This window comes from Mustela lutreola, chromosome 6 (assembly GCF_030435805.1).
Source record: "Mustela lutreola isolate mMusLut2 chromosome 6, mMusLut2.pri, whole genome shotgun sequence".
Lineage (NCBI taxonomy): Eukaryota > Metazoa > Chordata > Mammalia > Carnivora > Mustelidae > Mustela > Mustela lutreola.
In genome coordinates, this window is record NC_081295.1 from 48,999,778 (window position 1) to 49,018,556 (window position 18,779).

General features: G+C 37.9%; 1 protein-coding gene across 1 annotated transcript in view; it reads right to left on the reverse strand.

The window, feature by feature from the left end:
• Window positions 1-2,088: 2,088 nt before the first annotated feature.
• Window positions 2,089-18,779, reverse strand: part of BCKDHB (branched chain keto acid dehydrogenase E1 subunit beta) — a 218,089-nt gene continuing 201,398 nt past the window's right edge. Inside the window, exons 10-11 of the mRNA XM_059177218.1 lie at window positions 4,110-4,258; window positions 2,089-2,377 (exon numbers count right to left, since the gene is read on the reverse strand). Coding sequence (XP_059033201.1) covers window positions 4,118-4,258 — 141 coding nt within the window. The 3' untranslated portion in view covers window positions 2,089-2,377; window positions 4,110-4,117. The remainder of the gene's footprint in view (window positions 2,378-4,109; window positions 4,259-18,779) is intronic.

The window sequence follows — 18,779 nt, forward strand, 5'->3', positions numbered from 1 at the left end:
TGTACTTAAGACCATTATTTAGATGTGCATGTACATCCTGTGCCACAGACTGAGTTTGATATTAATTGTAAGTCATTTATTTTCAAAGGGAAAAGGGTGCTTACTGGTAGGGCCTGCGGGGCCAACTGGAAGGGGGAAACACCTTTCAGCTCAGGCCCTGAGAGCACAGACAATCCCCACAGTTGTCCTCACGCTTGATATTTCAAAACTGAGGAACAGAAAAAAAAAGAGCTAAAGGAAAATTCTTACAAGAACAGATGAGTAGAAAAAAAAATAGTATTAAAAAGTATTAAAAATATTAAAAACATCTCTGGCAATTAACTTAAAATAACTAAAAGTATAAATAACATCAACTAGAAAAATAACTTCAGCTAAAACAATTATGTTCAAAGGACCCATTAAGGCTCTGAGGTGGTTGAATACTGCCTATTTCCTACTCTGCTAGACTGACCACGTAAGTGAAGAGCTTCCTGCAAGGATGCCGCATGACTTCCGTGGATAGTGAAAAAAGCCAAGAGTCGTACTGTGTTTTGGCATTTTAAACTCCAAATGTCCTGTATCATAAGTCAACAGATTCCCTAAATGTTACCCAGACTTGCTTCTGACAACTACATCTTTTCCCAATTCTAGAACATACAGGTGTTTCTATTTTTAAATCAAGGACAAGGCTTTATTTTTACCCAAACAAGTGCACTGGTTCTTTTTTTCCAGCCCATTCCTAAAAAAAATCTGTGATAAAGTGCATTTACTTTACCTCCAAGCTTCTGGCAATCTACAAATATTACTGTAGATTTCTGTATCCTCCAAATAGCTGATCAAAATAAACAGAACACAGCTTTTTTAAAGTTGTAGTTTTAAAGTAAAATCAACATTTGTAATCAGAAGAAAATATCCCTTTGGTCTTTATAGAGAAAGGAAAACACTCTATGACTCTGTTTCTCTGATTTTTTAGGGAGGTGGATCTTTATGCTGGAACTGGTGAGAACAAACTCTTCTGAAGTAATCTACAGAAGGGGTGGGCAGACTGGCAAGTACCACTTGGAAGGGACAGGCCCCCAGAGATGAAGTGTCCTGCGAAGAGATTTCTGAGGCTGTTCAGGCCAGTCTCAAACTCAAAATGAAGGGCAGAAGAGGCAGATTAAGAAACGGGGGCCCTGGCAATATCCCCAACCACAGAGGCTTCCTCTGGCCAGGGCTTTTTTTTTTTTTAAGATTTTACATATTTATTTGAGAGAAAGAGAGAAATAAATTATGTTTGAGAGAAAAAAAAGTGTATAAGGAGGGGCAGTAGGAGAAGCAGACTCCCCACTGAGCAGGGAGCCTGACACGAGACTCAATCCCAGGACCCTAGGATCAAGACAGAAGGCAGAAGCCTAACCGAATGAGCTACCCAGCCGTCTTCTCAGGGCCTTTTGATGCTTCTAATCTTGTTTCTCTTTTCATCTACAAGTAATAGAAAGAACATGGTAAAAGATACTTGCTTTGCAACACCATGGCAAAAAAAAAAAAAAAAAAAAAAAAAAAAAAAAAAAATACAGCTGTAGAAAAACTTGGCAATTTTATAACAAAAGATAGGTTCATGCTGTCCATCTCCCAAAATTAGGAAGAGAGGCAGCAAGGAAGATCCTGCCCCACCATGCTTTGGAAAAGAGTGAGTATGTCTATCAGTGCATCTTTTTTTTTTTTTTTTAATATTTTATTTATTTATTTGAGAGAGAGAGACAGTGATCACAAAGGAGAGCTGGAAGGAGAGGGAGAAGCAGGCTCCCACTGAGCAGAGAGCCTGATGTGGGGCTCAATCCCAGGACCCTTGGATCGTGACCTGAGCTGAAAGCAGAGGCTTAACCACCTGTCACCCAGGTGCCCCCATCAGTGCATCTTGTTGAGGTAAGAGGGAAGAATCAGGTAAAATATTCCAGAAGTTTCATCAACATACAACCATCTTAGCCAAAAAGAATTATACTAAATATAATGTAACCGAAAATCAGCATTTCTAAGCATTTCACTTTCAGATTTATTTAACAAGTTAATCTATTACTCTTATAAGATTCTTTTAGCTAATGAAAAAAAGACACACATACAAAAAGACAGAATCTGATTTTGCTTTATTGAATACTACCCCATGCCCAATATTTACAGGTGTAATTTGATGGAATTTATAAGACTACCAAGTGAAGCATTTTAAAAAGTTAATCTCAGATACTCTTAATGGAACTCATCAATTCATATGTATTAATACAATAATTAAAATTTTTCAGCCATTATCCAAGGTGGTTCAGTTCATAAAAACTCTACTTTCAACAAGAGAGAAGTTTGAGGAAATAAGAAGAATTTTCAGAAAAATATTTCCATATCTAGTCACAATCTTCCAGTTGTTCTGTAAAAGAAATCAATAACAATTATAGACATTCCGGCCACCATGAATTAAATATAGATTTCTCAACTGCATGACTCTTTTCCTTAATGCCATATTTAGCTTGAAACACAGAAAAACTATTCTTCTTTTATGTTTTCAATAGGTTTACATATTTTTTAGGTTTAAAAAGAATTATATATCCAAATTTTTTTTTTTTTAAGATTTTATTTATTTGACAGACAGAGAACACAAGTAGGCAGAGAAGCAGGCAGAGAGAGAGGAGGAAGCAAGCTCCCTGCTGAGCAGAGAGCCCGACGCGGGACTCGATCCCAGGACCCTGGGATCATGACCCGAGCCGAAGGCAGAGGCTTTAACCCACTGAGCCACCCAGGCGCCCCTATATATCCAAATTTAAACCAGCACCTAAACTCTGTGGCCACACATCGTGATTACCTTGACTCTCCATTAGGGAGAGTCCATGGAAGGAAGAAGACGGACAAAAGAGATGGTTTCTCTCTAACTAGTCCTAAGTGTGACTTACTGTAGAAACCAGTTACTTTCACAGACATTAAGAGGACACCAGATACACAGCATCTCTCTCCGTGTATCTGAAAGAATACCAAGGATGTGTTGACTAATGGCTTGAACTTACATCTGGTACATTCTCAAAATAGAACTGCAAAAAATGGAAAGGGGGGGTGTCACAGTGGCAGATGGGAGGGCATTATTTTCTCTATCTGTACAAATTTAAAAGGTACCTCTCTGGTTTTCAATGGCCCAGGTTTACTCCTCAGACACAGAATTCAAGAATTACAGTATTTCTATCTTTAAGAAGTGTGGGCTTATGTTATTACACAGAGCCTGGTCTCCCCTTTTTTTTAAAAAGATGACAGCTCTTAAAAATGTATTATTATTACTATTTTTTAGACAATCTAGATATTAAAATGTAAATATCACATGTTAATATTAGAATATTAAATGTAAAATTTAATTCCAGCTATACGTTTCAAAATGCCAAGATAAAATAAGGCAGTGATAGCAACTCCTTTCTATATTAAAACCTGAAAACTAAACAGTTTTTAATGATATTCATTTTTTGCTAGAAAATCACTGCTGAAGAGGCAGATAAGATAGAAAATCATAACAACTAAATGTCATTATCCACAATTTAAAAATATTCATTTGTCTAAAAGGATTCTGGAAATGGTGGTGGTGCTGGATTTTCTTTTATGTAAAAACTTCCCTATACATGATAAATAGGTTTTCTGCTCAACAAACCTATTTTCAGATAATATAAAGGCAAATTTCATGTTATGGATCATCATATAGTTTAAATTCACTGGAGTCCCAAAGAATGTTGCTCAAAGGAACATTTTTCAATAACAGAAATTAACCCTATTCATGAACAATTTAAATGGTCAATAACAATATACAGAAATGAGGCTAAAGTTGGAAGAGTAGAGTAAGGTATATTTGTAAGCAAACCACAGCACAGAGTATCTTCGTCTTCATTGATTACTCCACATTAATATATGCACACATCTGTTTTATGGATATCAGATAAACATATATCTGATGTGTTTCTATCAAGTGTAAATATACCAATATACCACTATAAATTTCCTTTTTTTTTTTATTTCCATCCACTTTTGTTCTGGAAATTGCCAACACACTGATGACCGTAGCTCTTGGTTAATGGCACAGTCATATGAGTGACATACACTAGCTTTGTCAAAATGCAAGGCTGACTTACCAATACAGTCAATAGTTGATCATTTTTCGAAGGGCATCATAGCACTTCCATTTGTCTGGGATGTAGAATGGCTCGAAAATGTGAGGAAACGGTGTGTCATACCCACATACTCTTGATATAGGAGCTTCTAGGTTCAGGAAACATTCTTCCTACAGAGAAGAATACAGATAGTTCACTTCACAAATATTTCTTTTTATTAAGAGAGATGAAACATTTCCACTTGAAATGTAATTCTAAAAAGAGAAAAAAGAAATGTAATTCTATCCAGGGGCATTAAAATAAATCAGTATATCGTAATGTTAAAAAAAAGGTTAAAAAAATTAAGTGACATATGCAAGTCTGGCATGATCCCAGTTTTACTTAAAATGTCTTAAAATACATGCATGCATTTATGTCTCCATGCATAGCTCTGGTTTAAGCCTCACTGGGAATATACCAAATGTGTTGTCCTATAAATTCAAATATAAGGCATGACAAAATTGTAAGAAAATGCTCACAGGAAACTCTGCAGCTTAAAATTAGTGGTGGCATATGTTTTCTCTTGTTTCCTGTGTTTTTCAAATTTTATATATAATGGACATGTATTATTATCATAATAAATGTTTCTAATTACCCTACAGTCAGACTGAACTTCTAGCAGTTACTTAACCATGTTCTGGATTCTCTCATGGCCAGGCTTTTGTAGATGCTGATGGTTCCCAGGCCAATTCCCAGCCCAAGCCCATAGCTCTTTGCCTGACTGCTGTGTGCACATCTCTCAGATACTGTGTTAGGATTCATCTCTGCCAGGAAGCCTTCCCTGGTGGCACTTGCCCAACCCCGCACCACTGACAGAGGGGGTTTCTGCCCCTAGCTTTCACAGTACTGAACTGAGCAAGATCCACTGTAGTTGCTCAATTATCTGTCTCTCCTGAGAGACAATGAACTCCATGAGGCTAGAGGTCTGGTTCAAAAATATACAATCCCAACCACACTTGAGGAATCCTACAGGAAATTATCTTCAGAGGGAAAAAAAAAAAAATTAGGTGACAAATTCAAACTTGAAAATAATTTTTAGAGAGTTCCAAAAAATCTAAAGAGAGCTATGTGATTAAACTGTTCCTATGAAAATGATATTGACGTTACCCCTCACAGCTATTACTGCAAATAAAATCTTAGGGTTTTGCTAATAGTTGCCAGAGGGGAGGAGGGTATGGGGTTGGGCAAAACTGGTGCCAGGGAGAGGGAGATACAGGACTCCAGTTATAGAATGAGTTAAGTCATGGGAAGAAAAAGCAAAGCACAGGGAATCCAGTTAATGTTATTGTAACAGCGATGTAAAGGGAAAGACAGTAGGTACGTCTACAAAGAAAGAGCACAATGTATAAACTTGTCAAATCCCAAGTCGTATACCAGTAATATTATGTGTCAGCTATACTAAAGACAAAAACCAAAAAACAAAAAACCTCATGCAACTTAAGGTTTTATAGGCATCTACTTCCTGCATTACCCTGCTTTACAAAGGATGTGAGGTCCACCTTTCCCTATATATTTTACTTAATTGTATTTTATTTTATTCTAATTGGCTTCTTAATACCATGCTTTATATTGTTTAAGTTTTTATTTCAATTGCAGTTATGGTGTAATATGCATTTCAGGTGTACAATACAGTGACTCAACACCCGTACATCACCCCAAGCTCATCACAGCAAGTGCCTCCTTAATCAACTTCACCTATTTCACCCACCCCCTTCCCACCTGCCCTGGTAACCGTCAGTGTGTTCTCTATAATTAAGAATCTGTTCCTCAGTTTGCCTCTCTCTCTCTCTTTTTTTTTTTTTTTTTGTCTCTTTGTTCAGTTGTTTGGTTTCTTAATTTCTACATAGGTGTGAAATCATATGGTATCTTCCTTTCTCTATTTCACCTAGCATAAAACTCGCTAGCTCCATTCACATTGTTGCAAATGGCAACATTCCTTTTATGGCTGAGTAGTATTCCAGTGAGTGTGTGTGTGTGTGTGTGTGTGTGTGTGTAATCACTCTTTGCAAGATACACCTGTGTGTTTGCATGAGCATAGAAAAAGGTCTGAAGGGTCACACTTGAACTATTACTAGAGGTCACCTTCTGAGGCCAGGAGTGGCAAAAGGTGAGAAAGGGCTCTAGTTCATACTTAATATGTATTGTAATAGTTTTTATGAAACTATTTGTAATTAAATGTAATTTACATTTGTAATTAAATGACACTGACATAAAAGAGTAAAAAATACCTTCTTGTGTGAATAATGGTTACTATTTTACATTAGTTTTATAACTTTATATGTAGTGTTTCCTTAATTTGGAAACAATTATTCTACATTAAGTGGAGTGAAAGGATTTTAAATCATTATATATAAATATATAAAGTATATTTTTAAAAGTCATGGAAGAAACTAAGGATGTATTAAATGTTGGCTAATTGGCTAAATTGGCTATTTAAATTAAAAAAATCATGGAAGATAACAGATACATAACAGAGGACTATGATTCAATTTTATAAGGATATACCCTGACCAATTGAAACAGTTTGACATTTTAATGCTTTGCTAACTGAAGTATTATTAGAGAGACTGGCATTATTCCCTCCACAGACTTGTGTTAAAACATGTTTTAAAAAGACCGGAAAAAAAAATGCTTGGGTCAAGCAGCTGCACAAAGTGAGTTCCTAATGGACTGTTTCATACACAAATGATTTATGTGTGGCTATATGTTTCTCTGGGCAACCATCAAAACAGGGCATCCTTGTTCAACCTGTTTTTTTCATGCAGAAGCTGTACACACACACACACACACACACACACTTACAAAAAATATTTGAATCTCAATGGCAGACTTTTAGATCAATGTACCAGATTAACCCTCTGGAAAGTATGTATCTCTATTTTATACCATGTTATAATACTAGAACTACAGTAAACGTGTGCCCTGAATTTCCAAGACCATCCAGATTAATTGTATTCTTCTTTTCCACTGACTGCATAAGCACACTCATACTTTTAAAAACTCTGATGATCTTTAATTCAGAAATAGTAATCCACATAAAATTAGGAAGAAATAATGACCTCACCCACAGAGTTGTAAGGGTTACAGGTCATGGCCGGCACAGGGGCTAACGTGGAAGAGACCATTTTCTGGTCTCTCTCCTCAGAGAGCGTATATATGGACCAGCTCAGTCCACAGGGAACCAGTACAGATGTGAAAGTGAGGTTCCAAAGCCGTACAGTCTAATATGTAACCAGGGACTTCGGAAGAGAACCCAGACAGGTGCCGAGAGAAAACTCTTCTCCAGCTACTCATAGTCCAAAGTTTCTCCATGGGTCCCATAAAAGAGGACTGGAACCCTCACACTAGACCCCATGAGGGTTTTCATACATTTTGTTGTAGTGTGTGCTTTCACATAAACAGTCAGCTTAAGGAAAAACAGATATTCCTTCCAAAAGATTATTGTCTGAAATTCAAGTATATGGTATCCGAAATTTACTTCTGAATGTCTTTTTGTCATTGTAAGACTCATCTTTCTAAAGCATGTTAATAATAGCAACCAGACAGAATTATATGTAATGAATTATATTTTATCTCATTTAATCATTCTCACAAATATATGAGGTGGGTATTACATTCCATTTCACAGATGAGGAAGTCAAGGTGAAAGAGCCTGGCCCAGGTCAAATAGCTACGTAAACAGCCAATTAAGATTCCAACCTGACTACCAACCCACGTTCCCAGTCATTCATCTGCAAAGTGACTGCTGAGGATAGTAATAACAGGAAAAAAACTAAAGTAAAAAGGGTAAAATGGTAAAACAGAAGGCAGGTGGGGATTAAGCTTTTAAAACAGAACCTCGATAGAAATAAGGAGTTAAATGGAGTCTAAGACGCCTCTTCTGGGTATATATCAGGAAGGTAGAGGCTAAGACGTGTGAAGGTGTGAGCACACACTAAGCCTCAAAGAAACGCATAGAGCAATAAACAGATGGTCCCGGGTCTCAGCAACCTCCTGAGCTGTCCTAAATGATTTAAATAAGCATCACTCAAATTGTTTGTATATTAGCCATCTGGGTTGCTATGTGCATTGCAACCAGAAAAGGAAGCTGAGAGTCTGAAATGATAATTCCAAATCATAAAAACCTAAATGCAAGCAACATAAATTCTTTATTTGCCTATATTCTGCAACAAAACAAAGTTTTAAGTGTCTTGTTCAGATTGCAGAGGAGAGAGCCTGTATATTTTTTAGTAGGTAAGAGAGTAAATCAAAATTAATTACAAAAGGACCCGTTGTTGTTTTAAGAAAACTAAAATTATCAGTAGGTTTCTAAAAATTAAGTATATTGCATTTAATCTTTGGTGAACATAATACCAAGTATATACTGTGTGTATGTAAATGTGTACAGATTAGGGCTTTCATTCAAGACCTCCCAGCACTTAACTGCATCTCCCCATTAGAGTTTTAAGTACATCAAGCATAAATTCTCCCATCACAGGAATTACAGCACTGAAATCAGTTTCAGGCATTCCTCACTGTGCCTTCAGTCACTCTCCACAAATCTTTTCATTGTTTTTATGGCAAAGCTGTAGGATATAATTGATACAGCATGGAATCTAGAATTATTTTTTTTTTAAGATTTTATTTATTCATTTGACAGAGAAATCACAAGTAGGAAGGCAGGCAGAGAGAGAGGAGGAAGCAGAAAGCCGGATGCAGGGCTCGATCCCAGGACCCTGGGATCATGACCTGAGCCCAAGGCAGAGGCTTTAACCCACTGAGCCACCCAGGCGCCTCTGGAATTCTATTTAAAGGGAATCTTTGTTTTCCTATGATTTAACTTCTCTGAGCCTCTGTCACTTAACAGCAAATTAGGGACATTAAAAATTCTGCTGTTATATTATCCTATTGTCTTGTAACACTATTGTTACTAGAGGCCTACTTGCTCCTCCAGATTGTACAGAGTGTCTGAAGAGGACCCGGTTTCAAGCTTGACATATCGTAGTGTTCAATAATTGCTAGGTTTTTGTTTCCCTCTTGAGATTTCCCAAGTTATAATAAACACAAGGTGTCTGAAAGCACAGATCAAACCATCAATGAAGAAAAGATTCTGGTGTACAGAACGGTCAACACGGAATGGCTACCCTTGTTGGAGACTTACTAAGCCTTAAAAAATGTAAGGAAATACCACAAATAAGTACGTGTCATGTGAGGAGAGGGTGGGAATCACTGAGGTTATAAGGAGCCAGGCTGCGCTAAGGTCTCCTCAGGGAAAGGGAGGGTCCGGTGCTGCCCCCTGGTGGGGTTCAGGGAGCCTGGACACAAATTGCCAGTTCCTGGGCCTGGAACAATAAACAACTTGTGTGGCTAGATGAGGAAGTCAAGAGCTCTGGAAATAGTTTAAAAAAAAAAAAAAAAATCTACCTCCCCTCCCCCAGAAGCACATAATTTCCAAGCAATGCTCCTATAGCAAATTAGGCTGTCAGTTACCTACTGGATGGTTTCAACCAGAAGAGTCCAATATAATTTAATGTAACCAAGGTATAGACACTTTGAAAAATAGCCAAGAATAAAAGACCACTCGGTATTTATTTTTAAAGCAATCATTTGGTCTTTACTTTTTAATTCAAGGCAATCCCAAGTTCGGATTTCTTTCTAGAGACAATTCTGGAAAAATTTTTATTCGGTTCTTCTAATGACAGAAAGTTGGAGACAACCTATTGTGTTAGACCACATATTACCCTGAGTTGGAAGACTGTGAAGAAAAGTTTAAAGTGAGATAAGAACAGTTCGGGTCTTTTATATATGTTCCTAGTTTTCATAGCTGACATAGGCTGATTAAATTACTTAAGTTTCTCTGCAAAACTAATCTTTCTAAACATTTAATGGAGAGTCAGAAAAGGAGGATGCTGTAATGAGAAACAAGTCGAATCAGGCATACATTGTCAATGGGATTACCTCGTAAATCAAAAATGTTACATTCTTCCTTGGAATAAGGAGAAACATTGGCTCACAACTTAATTCCAAAGTAATAACTTGGAAAATTAATTTTTAAATTATTTTGCAAACAAAAAGTTTCACGTCATGTAGTCATTATTATGCCACCAACAACCCATTTAAACTATAAGAATATATTTTGTTTCCAAGAGGAGAAAGGATGCAGGTAAATTAAGCTCTAAATGTAGTGAGCACCGAACAAGATGTAGAGGTCATAGAGTCATCCTTTCTTCTCTAGAAGAAAAAAATTTAAGAAGCAACTTTATATGATTTGTGGATGTGTTCAGTTTTAAACCTAAATTCCAATACCATTTAGTCCCAATTTAGTTAAATTATTAAATTAACAATAAAAACAACAGAGATTTCACTTCTAAGGGCAAATAGTCATCTAGAGGTCATAATGAGCAGGGCAAGAGTTAAATTCTAAACAGATGGGAAAAAAAATCACAATATACCAAATGATGCAAACTTGATAGCAATATAGTCAATGAACTTAGAGACTTGTATTTTGATTATAAATTGAATAGTCTTATCTATTTAAGGCTAGACATACCCCCAGCTTCCCAATACTATCAGAGAATATTTGTTTTAAATTTGTTTTAAATCTGCCCTGAAAACTTGCCCATAGCCAAAACATGAGCTTCAGCAGATGAGAAAAAAATTATTCTGGTGTCTTGAATCACACTTCCTTAGCAAATGAGTCACAGAAACCTGTGAAGGCCCTAAGCCAGCAACTCCAAATTAATTTCATTACTGAATTAAATAAATACAACATTTGCTAATCTAAAATATAATTTTTCATTTAAGCTAATGGTTTAAATACTATCTTATCATGTTTTTAAAACTTAGGTTAGAAGGCACAGTAGGCTGTACTGATTTTCTATGCAGCACAGACCTATGAAATTAATTCTTCAGACAGCACCGTCCCTAATCTGCCCTCGAACATCAAAACTATGCTTATTTTATTTTTCCGATACCTATGCACAGAAGATACATTCAATAAACACTTGTTGATACGAGGTCTCTCGCTTTGAAAATACAGTGGAACCAGTGGAACTAAGTGAAACAGTATATGAAAAATAGCATTTTATCCAGCTTTCTCTAACACCTAAAACATTATAGTGAAGCCCACCTATTTCAGCAAAGCTTCTAGATAAAATCATAATCCTGACTAAATTAAAAGCTGAGATCTCTCTGACTTAACTTCACTGAAATGTCTACAGTATCTGAGCACTTTAAAAAAAATTCCATTTCTTCCTCTTTAATGCAAATTACTAGCAATCTGGTACAATTTTTGTTTTCTGTGATTTCTCTAGCTAAAGAATGGGACTGAATTCTAAATGAGGATTTTCATTTAAATTCAAATTCCATTTTTAAAATGGACGCTTATATTCTGAAGTTAGAAATACTATATGTGAACGAAATGGGTTTCCCCGCATACAATCTAGCTACCTAAAACAAACTGGAGTATGATATTAAAATGTGCGCAGAAATGATTCATGGCTCAAATTCTATAGCTGTATTAGAATATAAACAGGTTAATATAAAATTATCTGTGAATCTCCATAGATTAACTATAGAAACTGAAGTAGAACAAACTTTAAAATCAAATGTAACATTAAAATTAACAATTTATTACTTCATAGGGATTTTTCCTCTCAGAATGATGGTTTTGTAACTTTCACTGTTTTAAAATCAGAAACAAGTGAAAGTGATAACTCATTTCTACCACTTATAATGTTATCTAAGATCACTGTTTAAGAAAGTGCATGTGTACATTATGGCCCAGGGACCGTATTAACTACTTTATAGGTACTAACTCATTTTGCTTTTCATAAAATCTAAATTAGCAGCCGCAAAGGCAAAAGTCGCACCCCATCCAAACCCCTTTGGTTTCCCCGGTAAAACCTGTCAAGGTCTGGTTCGGCTTTCCAGCCTTCCCCCAGATACAGTCTGGAGCTGTGACCCACAGCTGCCGCGCCTTTCACCTGAAGAGCACAGGCGAGAAGCAGCAGCTTAAAAAAGGTTATTTCTCCCTTCCATCCTCCTGCCCATAAACATCGCTTTTATTTGCAGCCCTTGGTCTCCAAAGATGTCCCAAGGCTTTCAAAGTTCAAACGCTAAAGTTAAAGTTCTTTTCAGACATAACTATGGGCAAATTCTGATATGTACCACAAACCGTGGCTACCATGCTTTTGTTAAAACAATTTATATTCAATTGGGGGTGGGGGGAGAAAGAGGCAATGCTCTCAAATTTCCACAGACGCTGGAGCTTCTCAAATTTTATAGTTCAGAATTCTTCCCTATAGAAGCAAGCATCGGCAGCAGCAAAGTTGGAAAGTGGAATTTCCTGAGAATGTGGGTGCTTAATGATAAACATAAGCGACTTGCTGCACCGGGGTCATCTCAGGAACAAACTGCTCTCTGTCAGGTAGGATTCTTGCTTTTGTTTGGCAGCAGGAAACTTCAAATACTCCTCTTAAGCAACTTTCGATGATCTCACAAAGCATTCGGTTTTTCTGTTGTTTTTTTTTTCCCCCCATAAAATTATTCCTACAGCATTCTCATACCACCAAATGGTGCTCAGAAGGCAGAAATCAATCCTGGCTGAAGCAATCTGATGATTCTTTTGTCTCATGACACAGAAAATATATTCTTTCAGAATTTGGGAAACTGAACCTGCGCTAGGAAAATCTCTATTAGGATTTGTCACTGTCCCAATTCTGCAACCTGATTTTAAGTTTCAAGACTGGTCACAAAACGAAACTACTAGAATAAAGTGATTTCCCCCTATCTGGCACCATCTTTCTAAAAAGTTGAGAAGCCAGATAAAGAACTGATGAAAATATCTGCTATTGTACAAATGATCTCTTATTACGATACAAAGTTTATTTTTTGTTACTGCTTTTTCCGTCTTTTTAAATATGTCAAATTTCTAGTTTATGTTTATGTTTAAATGCTAAATGTAAAAACTAAATGCTAAATTGTTAAATGTAAAAAGGCAAGGGAAAGGGAAAAGATCAACTTTATTTTATCTACGTAATGCCAGAAGAGACGTGTCAATGTTTTTACTGAAATTAAACGCACTTTTTTTTTTTTTAAGTTAATCTTGGGTGTCATAGCAACACAGCCTTTAAGCTTGGTTTTGCTGAATGAATAAATCAGACCACGTTGTTTTTCAGCAATTTAATTCTGGTAACTAGATCACTACAGTTTTACTAAGAAAAGCACAACAGAAATAAATGTCCTAAGGCTATCAACAATTATCAGGGAGATGTAGTCAAAAATTTGTTGATTGGATCCCAGCAGTAGCAGCACTCCCAAAATTTAATAATTGAACTAATTTACAAAGCAAACAAGTTTTTGGCAGGATCTCTGACCTAAGTAAGAAAAGGCTTGTTAGTGCTCGCATTATTTAATGCAGACGGCTTTTACTAATACAAGGAGTTCAACCTTTTCATTCAACAAATCTAGCACTCGTAATTATTGTCTGCATCCAATTAAAATACAATGCGGAACCCAAAATCTATTTTCCTCTTTGCTGCACTTACATATCTATGTTTCTGCCTTTAAAGTTGGTTAACATTTCCTACAAAGAAGCTTTTCAGATTAAATGTCTATGTATCTGCATAGACACATTTTCAGAATTTCCAGAATCAAGAGATAGTTCAGAATTAGAGGAAAAATACACGTGCCTTTTTAATGCCCATAATTGGGTAAATATGTGCTGAAGATGAATTAAGATGAATCTATTTCTCACAAAGTCTGTTATTGCTTGCTCACTATGGACAAACTTCTAATAAGCCTGATAAAACTATAGATACTATAGATACACTAGTGAAATGTGGTTTAACAATAACTAGGACCTGGTTCTGGATACTTTTGTAGTTAAGTGAAAAAAATATTAAAAATGCTGAAGATACTGTTTGTAGATGAACTAAATTTATGTAGTTTCTTTAAAAGGGGGATGTTCACACAGTTTATTGAGATAGACCAAAGCATTCACTTACTATTTTTTATCTACCTGTTTGGATGAGCTCTACAAAAATTCAATCAGGTCCCTCAATTAGGAATCAGGCTAAAACACACAGCAGGGATTCTCCACCCCACCCACCCCCTACCCAGAGATCACAGGAGCTTCCCCACTGGTCACATACCACAGACAACCATGTACCTAAGCATACAAGGACAGAAACAAATAATTCTGTGTTTAATCAATGAATCCTCATGAATAATCTGAGACACAACAGGGAGGCCTACCGGAAAAGCAATGTATTTGTCCTTATGCCTCTCACTTCAGGAAGAGGGACAGGTACACCCAGAGAACCAATAGCCAGACATTAACTACATAGTACCCAAAGAGATGTTCTTACTTCCTTAAATAAGTACAATTGTTTATATAGTCTCAATCCTTTCAGCAACTCTGTGAGGTGGTGACAAGTGAACAGAGACTGGCAGAGGTTAGGGGAGGTGGCCAAGATCGCACAGGTGCACACGGTTCTACCGGGACATGAACCAGCTCCCCTGCTTATTACTCTTGAGTGCACGCTACAGGGCTTTCGATTTAAAAGTGCGCAGGAGAGTATGGGCTGGAGAAAAGGCAAAAATTTTATTTAGTGCTACCATTACACCTGTGAAATAGAAACTGGTGGAATTGTCTACTTGTTAATGCAAGTCCAATCCATACAGACTTTTTAATAAAAGGCTTAGCAGTTTGGTGTCTTTGGGGGTCAGGGGTCACTAGGGAAGAGATGGGTCTCTAGAGTTATAGTAGGTTCAGCACAGATTGAGAGGTTTGGCTTCTTTTAAATATTTGTTGGGGAGAAGATGAAAAAATGAGAGGGAAAAAGGACACGAGTGGAACTTTTTTCTACGATGGGCTTGCTTGAGTGCGGGGCATAAATAGCCCCTTTGAGTTCTGAAGCTGATTTTGAATTCTGAGAAAAAACTGGATATTCAACCAATAGTGGGCTGTAACCTTCAAGTTGCTTCTACCCTAAGATTCAAGAAAAGCAGTTCAGTGCTTCACGAGGAAATGAAACTTGCTTCTTTTCATTTCCTTATCTATAGGAAAATCTAGATTTAACTTAAGTAGCTAAGTAATTAGATAAGAATGTGACAGCTTTTTGACAGAGTAGGAAAACAGGTCAAATAAACACGGGTTACAAGTTTTATCCTAGCCTTAACTTAAATTGGAATATGAAATTTAATCCTCTCCTTACAGTAAATATTTTATAGCTATTCTCCACAGTTAACTCACTTTGTAGAGCTCTAAAGCTACAGAAGAAAATTCCTGGGTTATTTAAAGAAATGTCTTTTGAAACTAAAATTAAGATTTTTTTTTTAATTAAAATGACAGACAACAGATAAGACACCACAATTAAATTAATCTGAAATCAAAATGTAAATGTAAGGGCGGTATGGGGTCTCCCTGCCTCAGACTGTAGTCACTGGCTTCAATTAGTGGTTATTGGCACAGACTCCACGGCTGGCACTGGGGTGTTTATTAAATAGTTGTGGGCTCTCATTATAGGTGTAAAGCTGGCTGCACACACGTAAATGCCACCAAGTGGGCCTGGCTGTGTGCAGACCGGTCCGTCCCCAGGCACGGAAACAGAGAGGTCCCGGTGGTCTGGGACAAGAACCTCAAACGTCCCCGAGAAAAGATCACATTGAAAAGCTCAATTAAAACATTATACATGTTCACAATATATCTGGGATATGATGCATTAACATTTCATCGTTCTCAATTCCCAGTCCCCCGAATGAGCACGCTTGTATGTCTGATATAACAAATCGCCGACCCACAAGGATTTTCCTCAGGTTTCCTCCAGTGCTAATTATGGAGCAAATCTAATTAAGTTTGTGTGATTCACTCCAGCAGTAGGTACTTCGGTTACTTCAGAATTGCCAAAAGGGATCTGCAGTGTCTCTTCTCCCTCCAAAACAAGCACGCTGCGTGCCAAACTGATAACCATTAAACACAGCTGCAGAGCAAATGTGCGGTCTCGGTCCCGTAAATACAGTGTTCACACATCAATCTGCCCCGCGAGCAATGTCGGGTTCAGAACTACCGATTGCGGGTTTATGTGACCATTAGACGAGTCTTATATATGAGTGTTTTTGCCCAGCACAGCTTGAACAGATTCCTGTATGTCATAAGAGATCCTTCCACTGACGAATACTCACCGAAACTCTGAACACCCCAAACCGTGATAAATAACGTTCAATCAGCATCTTGTTGAATTGGTTTTCGAGCTCTACTCCTCACGTGAAAAAAAGTCAAAGCGGTCTTGTGCGTTTGAGAATGTGTTTGTGGAGCAATTGCCATGCAATAGAGTTAGCCTCATTCCCCAAGAAAATCACAGATACAGTATGTATTAGAAATGCTTTTCTTTTCATGACAGTCGGTGAGTGCGTAACACAAACCTGTAGGCATATCGGAGTTGCAGAAATTGAACGATTTTTATTTCAGTAACTCAAATAATTTCCAAGGAAGGAAATTCTTTTCAGAGGGGCTCTCCAAACTGGGTGGGTTGCCGGATGCTTAAGGCCATGACCGCATTCCCTCCAGAGGCTGTTAGATCACTATGGCAACTACCCTCTCCCTATCAATAAGCAACAGCACTGAACACTGATATTCTCTCCAAAAAAAAAAAAAAAACGGTTTCCTTTCTGTGGCTGCAACGACAGGGAACTAGCTTCAAGACTGAAATATACTACTTTTTGTGCAAAACAAACTATGCTGCCCAAACGGTTTCACTGGGATTCAATTTTGTCAAAAATACAAAAACAGGGAAATCAGCCATGGCGCCCCAGTTTAGTTTCAAAACAAGGTAAAACTGGTGACAAAAACAATCGAAGGCTGTTACAGCTGGAACGGGTTATGTGCAGAGGTCCAGGCAGAAGAAGAAAATCGGTCTCCAGGGAGCAAATGACAGATCGGAAGCAAAACTGACATGAGAAGAACATATGCTTCCACCCAGCCCTTAAAAGCAGCACACGCTGGAATGGTTGTAGTTCTTATCTGTGGTTGTTCCCCAATATGTAATTATTACCGTGCAGGGTCATAAATAACTTGATTACACTGATTCAATGAAATAACACCTCCCCCCTATTTAAGGAAATACGTGGTTGCCAGCGTGCCTCCCTCCAGGTGTGCAAAAACCAGCACCGCAAGCCATCACGCACACTGCTTCACACAGCTCTGATGCTTGGAGAGAGAGGTACGGTGCCTGATGCAGGGGAGGGCCTCAGTAGATCTCTGCTAACCAAACGGTTCTAGTTTCTACTTACGCTGTTCACTCTGGGGCATTAATGAGCTTAGTCACTGATGAGGCAAAAAAAAAATCAACAAGACAGGAGCTGGGGTGTGGACATTTTCACTCCTTAGCAATTACTGAACACTGTCCTACTCATCTACCAGATGCCACACTATTTATTGTGATCATGCCCTCCCCTAGTTAAAAGCTTTTCCTGGCTTCCCAAAGCTTATTCTCTATTTATCCCCACTTCCCTCCCAGCCCAGTACAGACATGCACAGGCCGACCTCCACTCCGAAGCTTACCATTTTACAAGACTGCCTTTACATGAACCTCTGCTGTCGGATTTTTCTATCCCTTGCTATCTTCACATAGTCCACTTTCCAAAGTCAGCTCCAAGGCCCTTTTCCAGGAGGCCTTCAGAATCTTGTGTTGATTTTAAAATCCATATGTTCGATCATTCGGCAAATATTTCAGAGTGTATTATGTCCCTACCTTCCGAGTTTGAAATTCTAGTGGGGGAATAGGTATGAGGGCGTGCTAGAAAGGAAGTATGCAGGGGTCTGCACCCGGTGATAACAGGGGGCTAGAGCTCCAAGGTACCAGGGGGCTCAGGAAGGGGTTTCTTTGAGGAGGTGGCATTTGAAAACCATCAGTAACCAGCTCTGCCAAGAATCAGGTAGAAGCATGCCTTCCAGGTCACATAAGAAGTACCAAGGCCCCCAGAGGCAGAGAAGAGCCCGGTGGGATCCAGGTAGGGAGAGAAAACGCTGGTGGGACTGAAGCACTGGAGGAGGGGTAGGGTGCACACGGAAGGAGGAACAACAGGGTGAGGGAGGTGGGTAGGCAACCAGATGGCCAGGTGGTCAACAGACCAGCCCTGGCAGGAAGATGGTAACATATGGTTTTGATATTTCACCTATCTATATTTTACCAAGTACATACAAGAGTAGCTACAGAGATTTGTAAGATTCTCCAGGTAAACTCAACGTTCACTTGTAAGAAATCAGAAATATCATCAGAGATGAAGGATGGGGTTGCTGATAATGAGACCCAGAACAATACAGGGATGAGGGTAGTAAGTCCAAGTACACAATGTAAACAGATCATTCTGGGGGAGTAACTTGGGGGAAATTATCACTTCATTCAGTAGAATACTTTCAAGGGATCAATACTAAAATGCCCACTTCTGAGGAAAATAAAAACAGGGCATTTTAGAACTGGAAGTATTTTATTAGACTTTGTGGCTAACCGGAATCCCTTTTGGTTAATATTCAAATACCTTTTCTCTTCTAGTAATTCAATAGATTTACTACCATATTAGCTCCTTAGCGATAATATCAATTTCTCACTTATTCACACTACTGACTTCCTCTCCCTATTTCTTATCTCTGCATCTCTCTCAGTGGTTTCT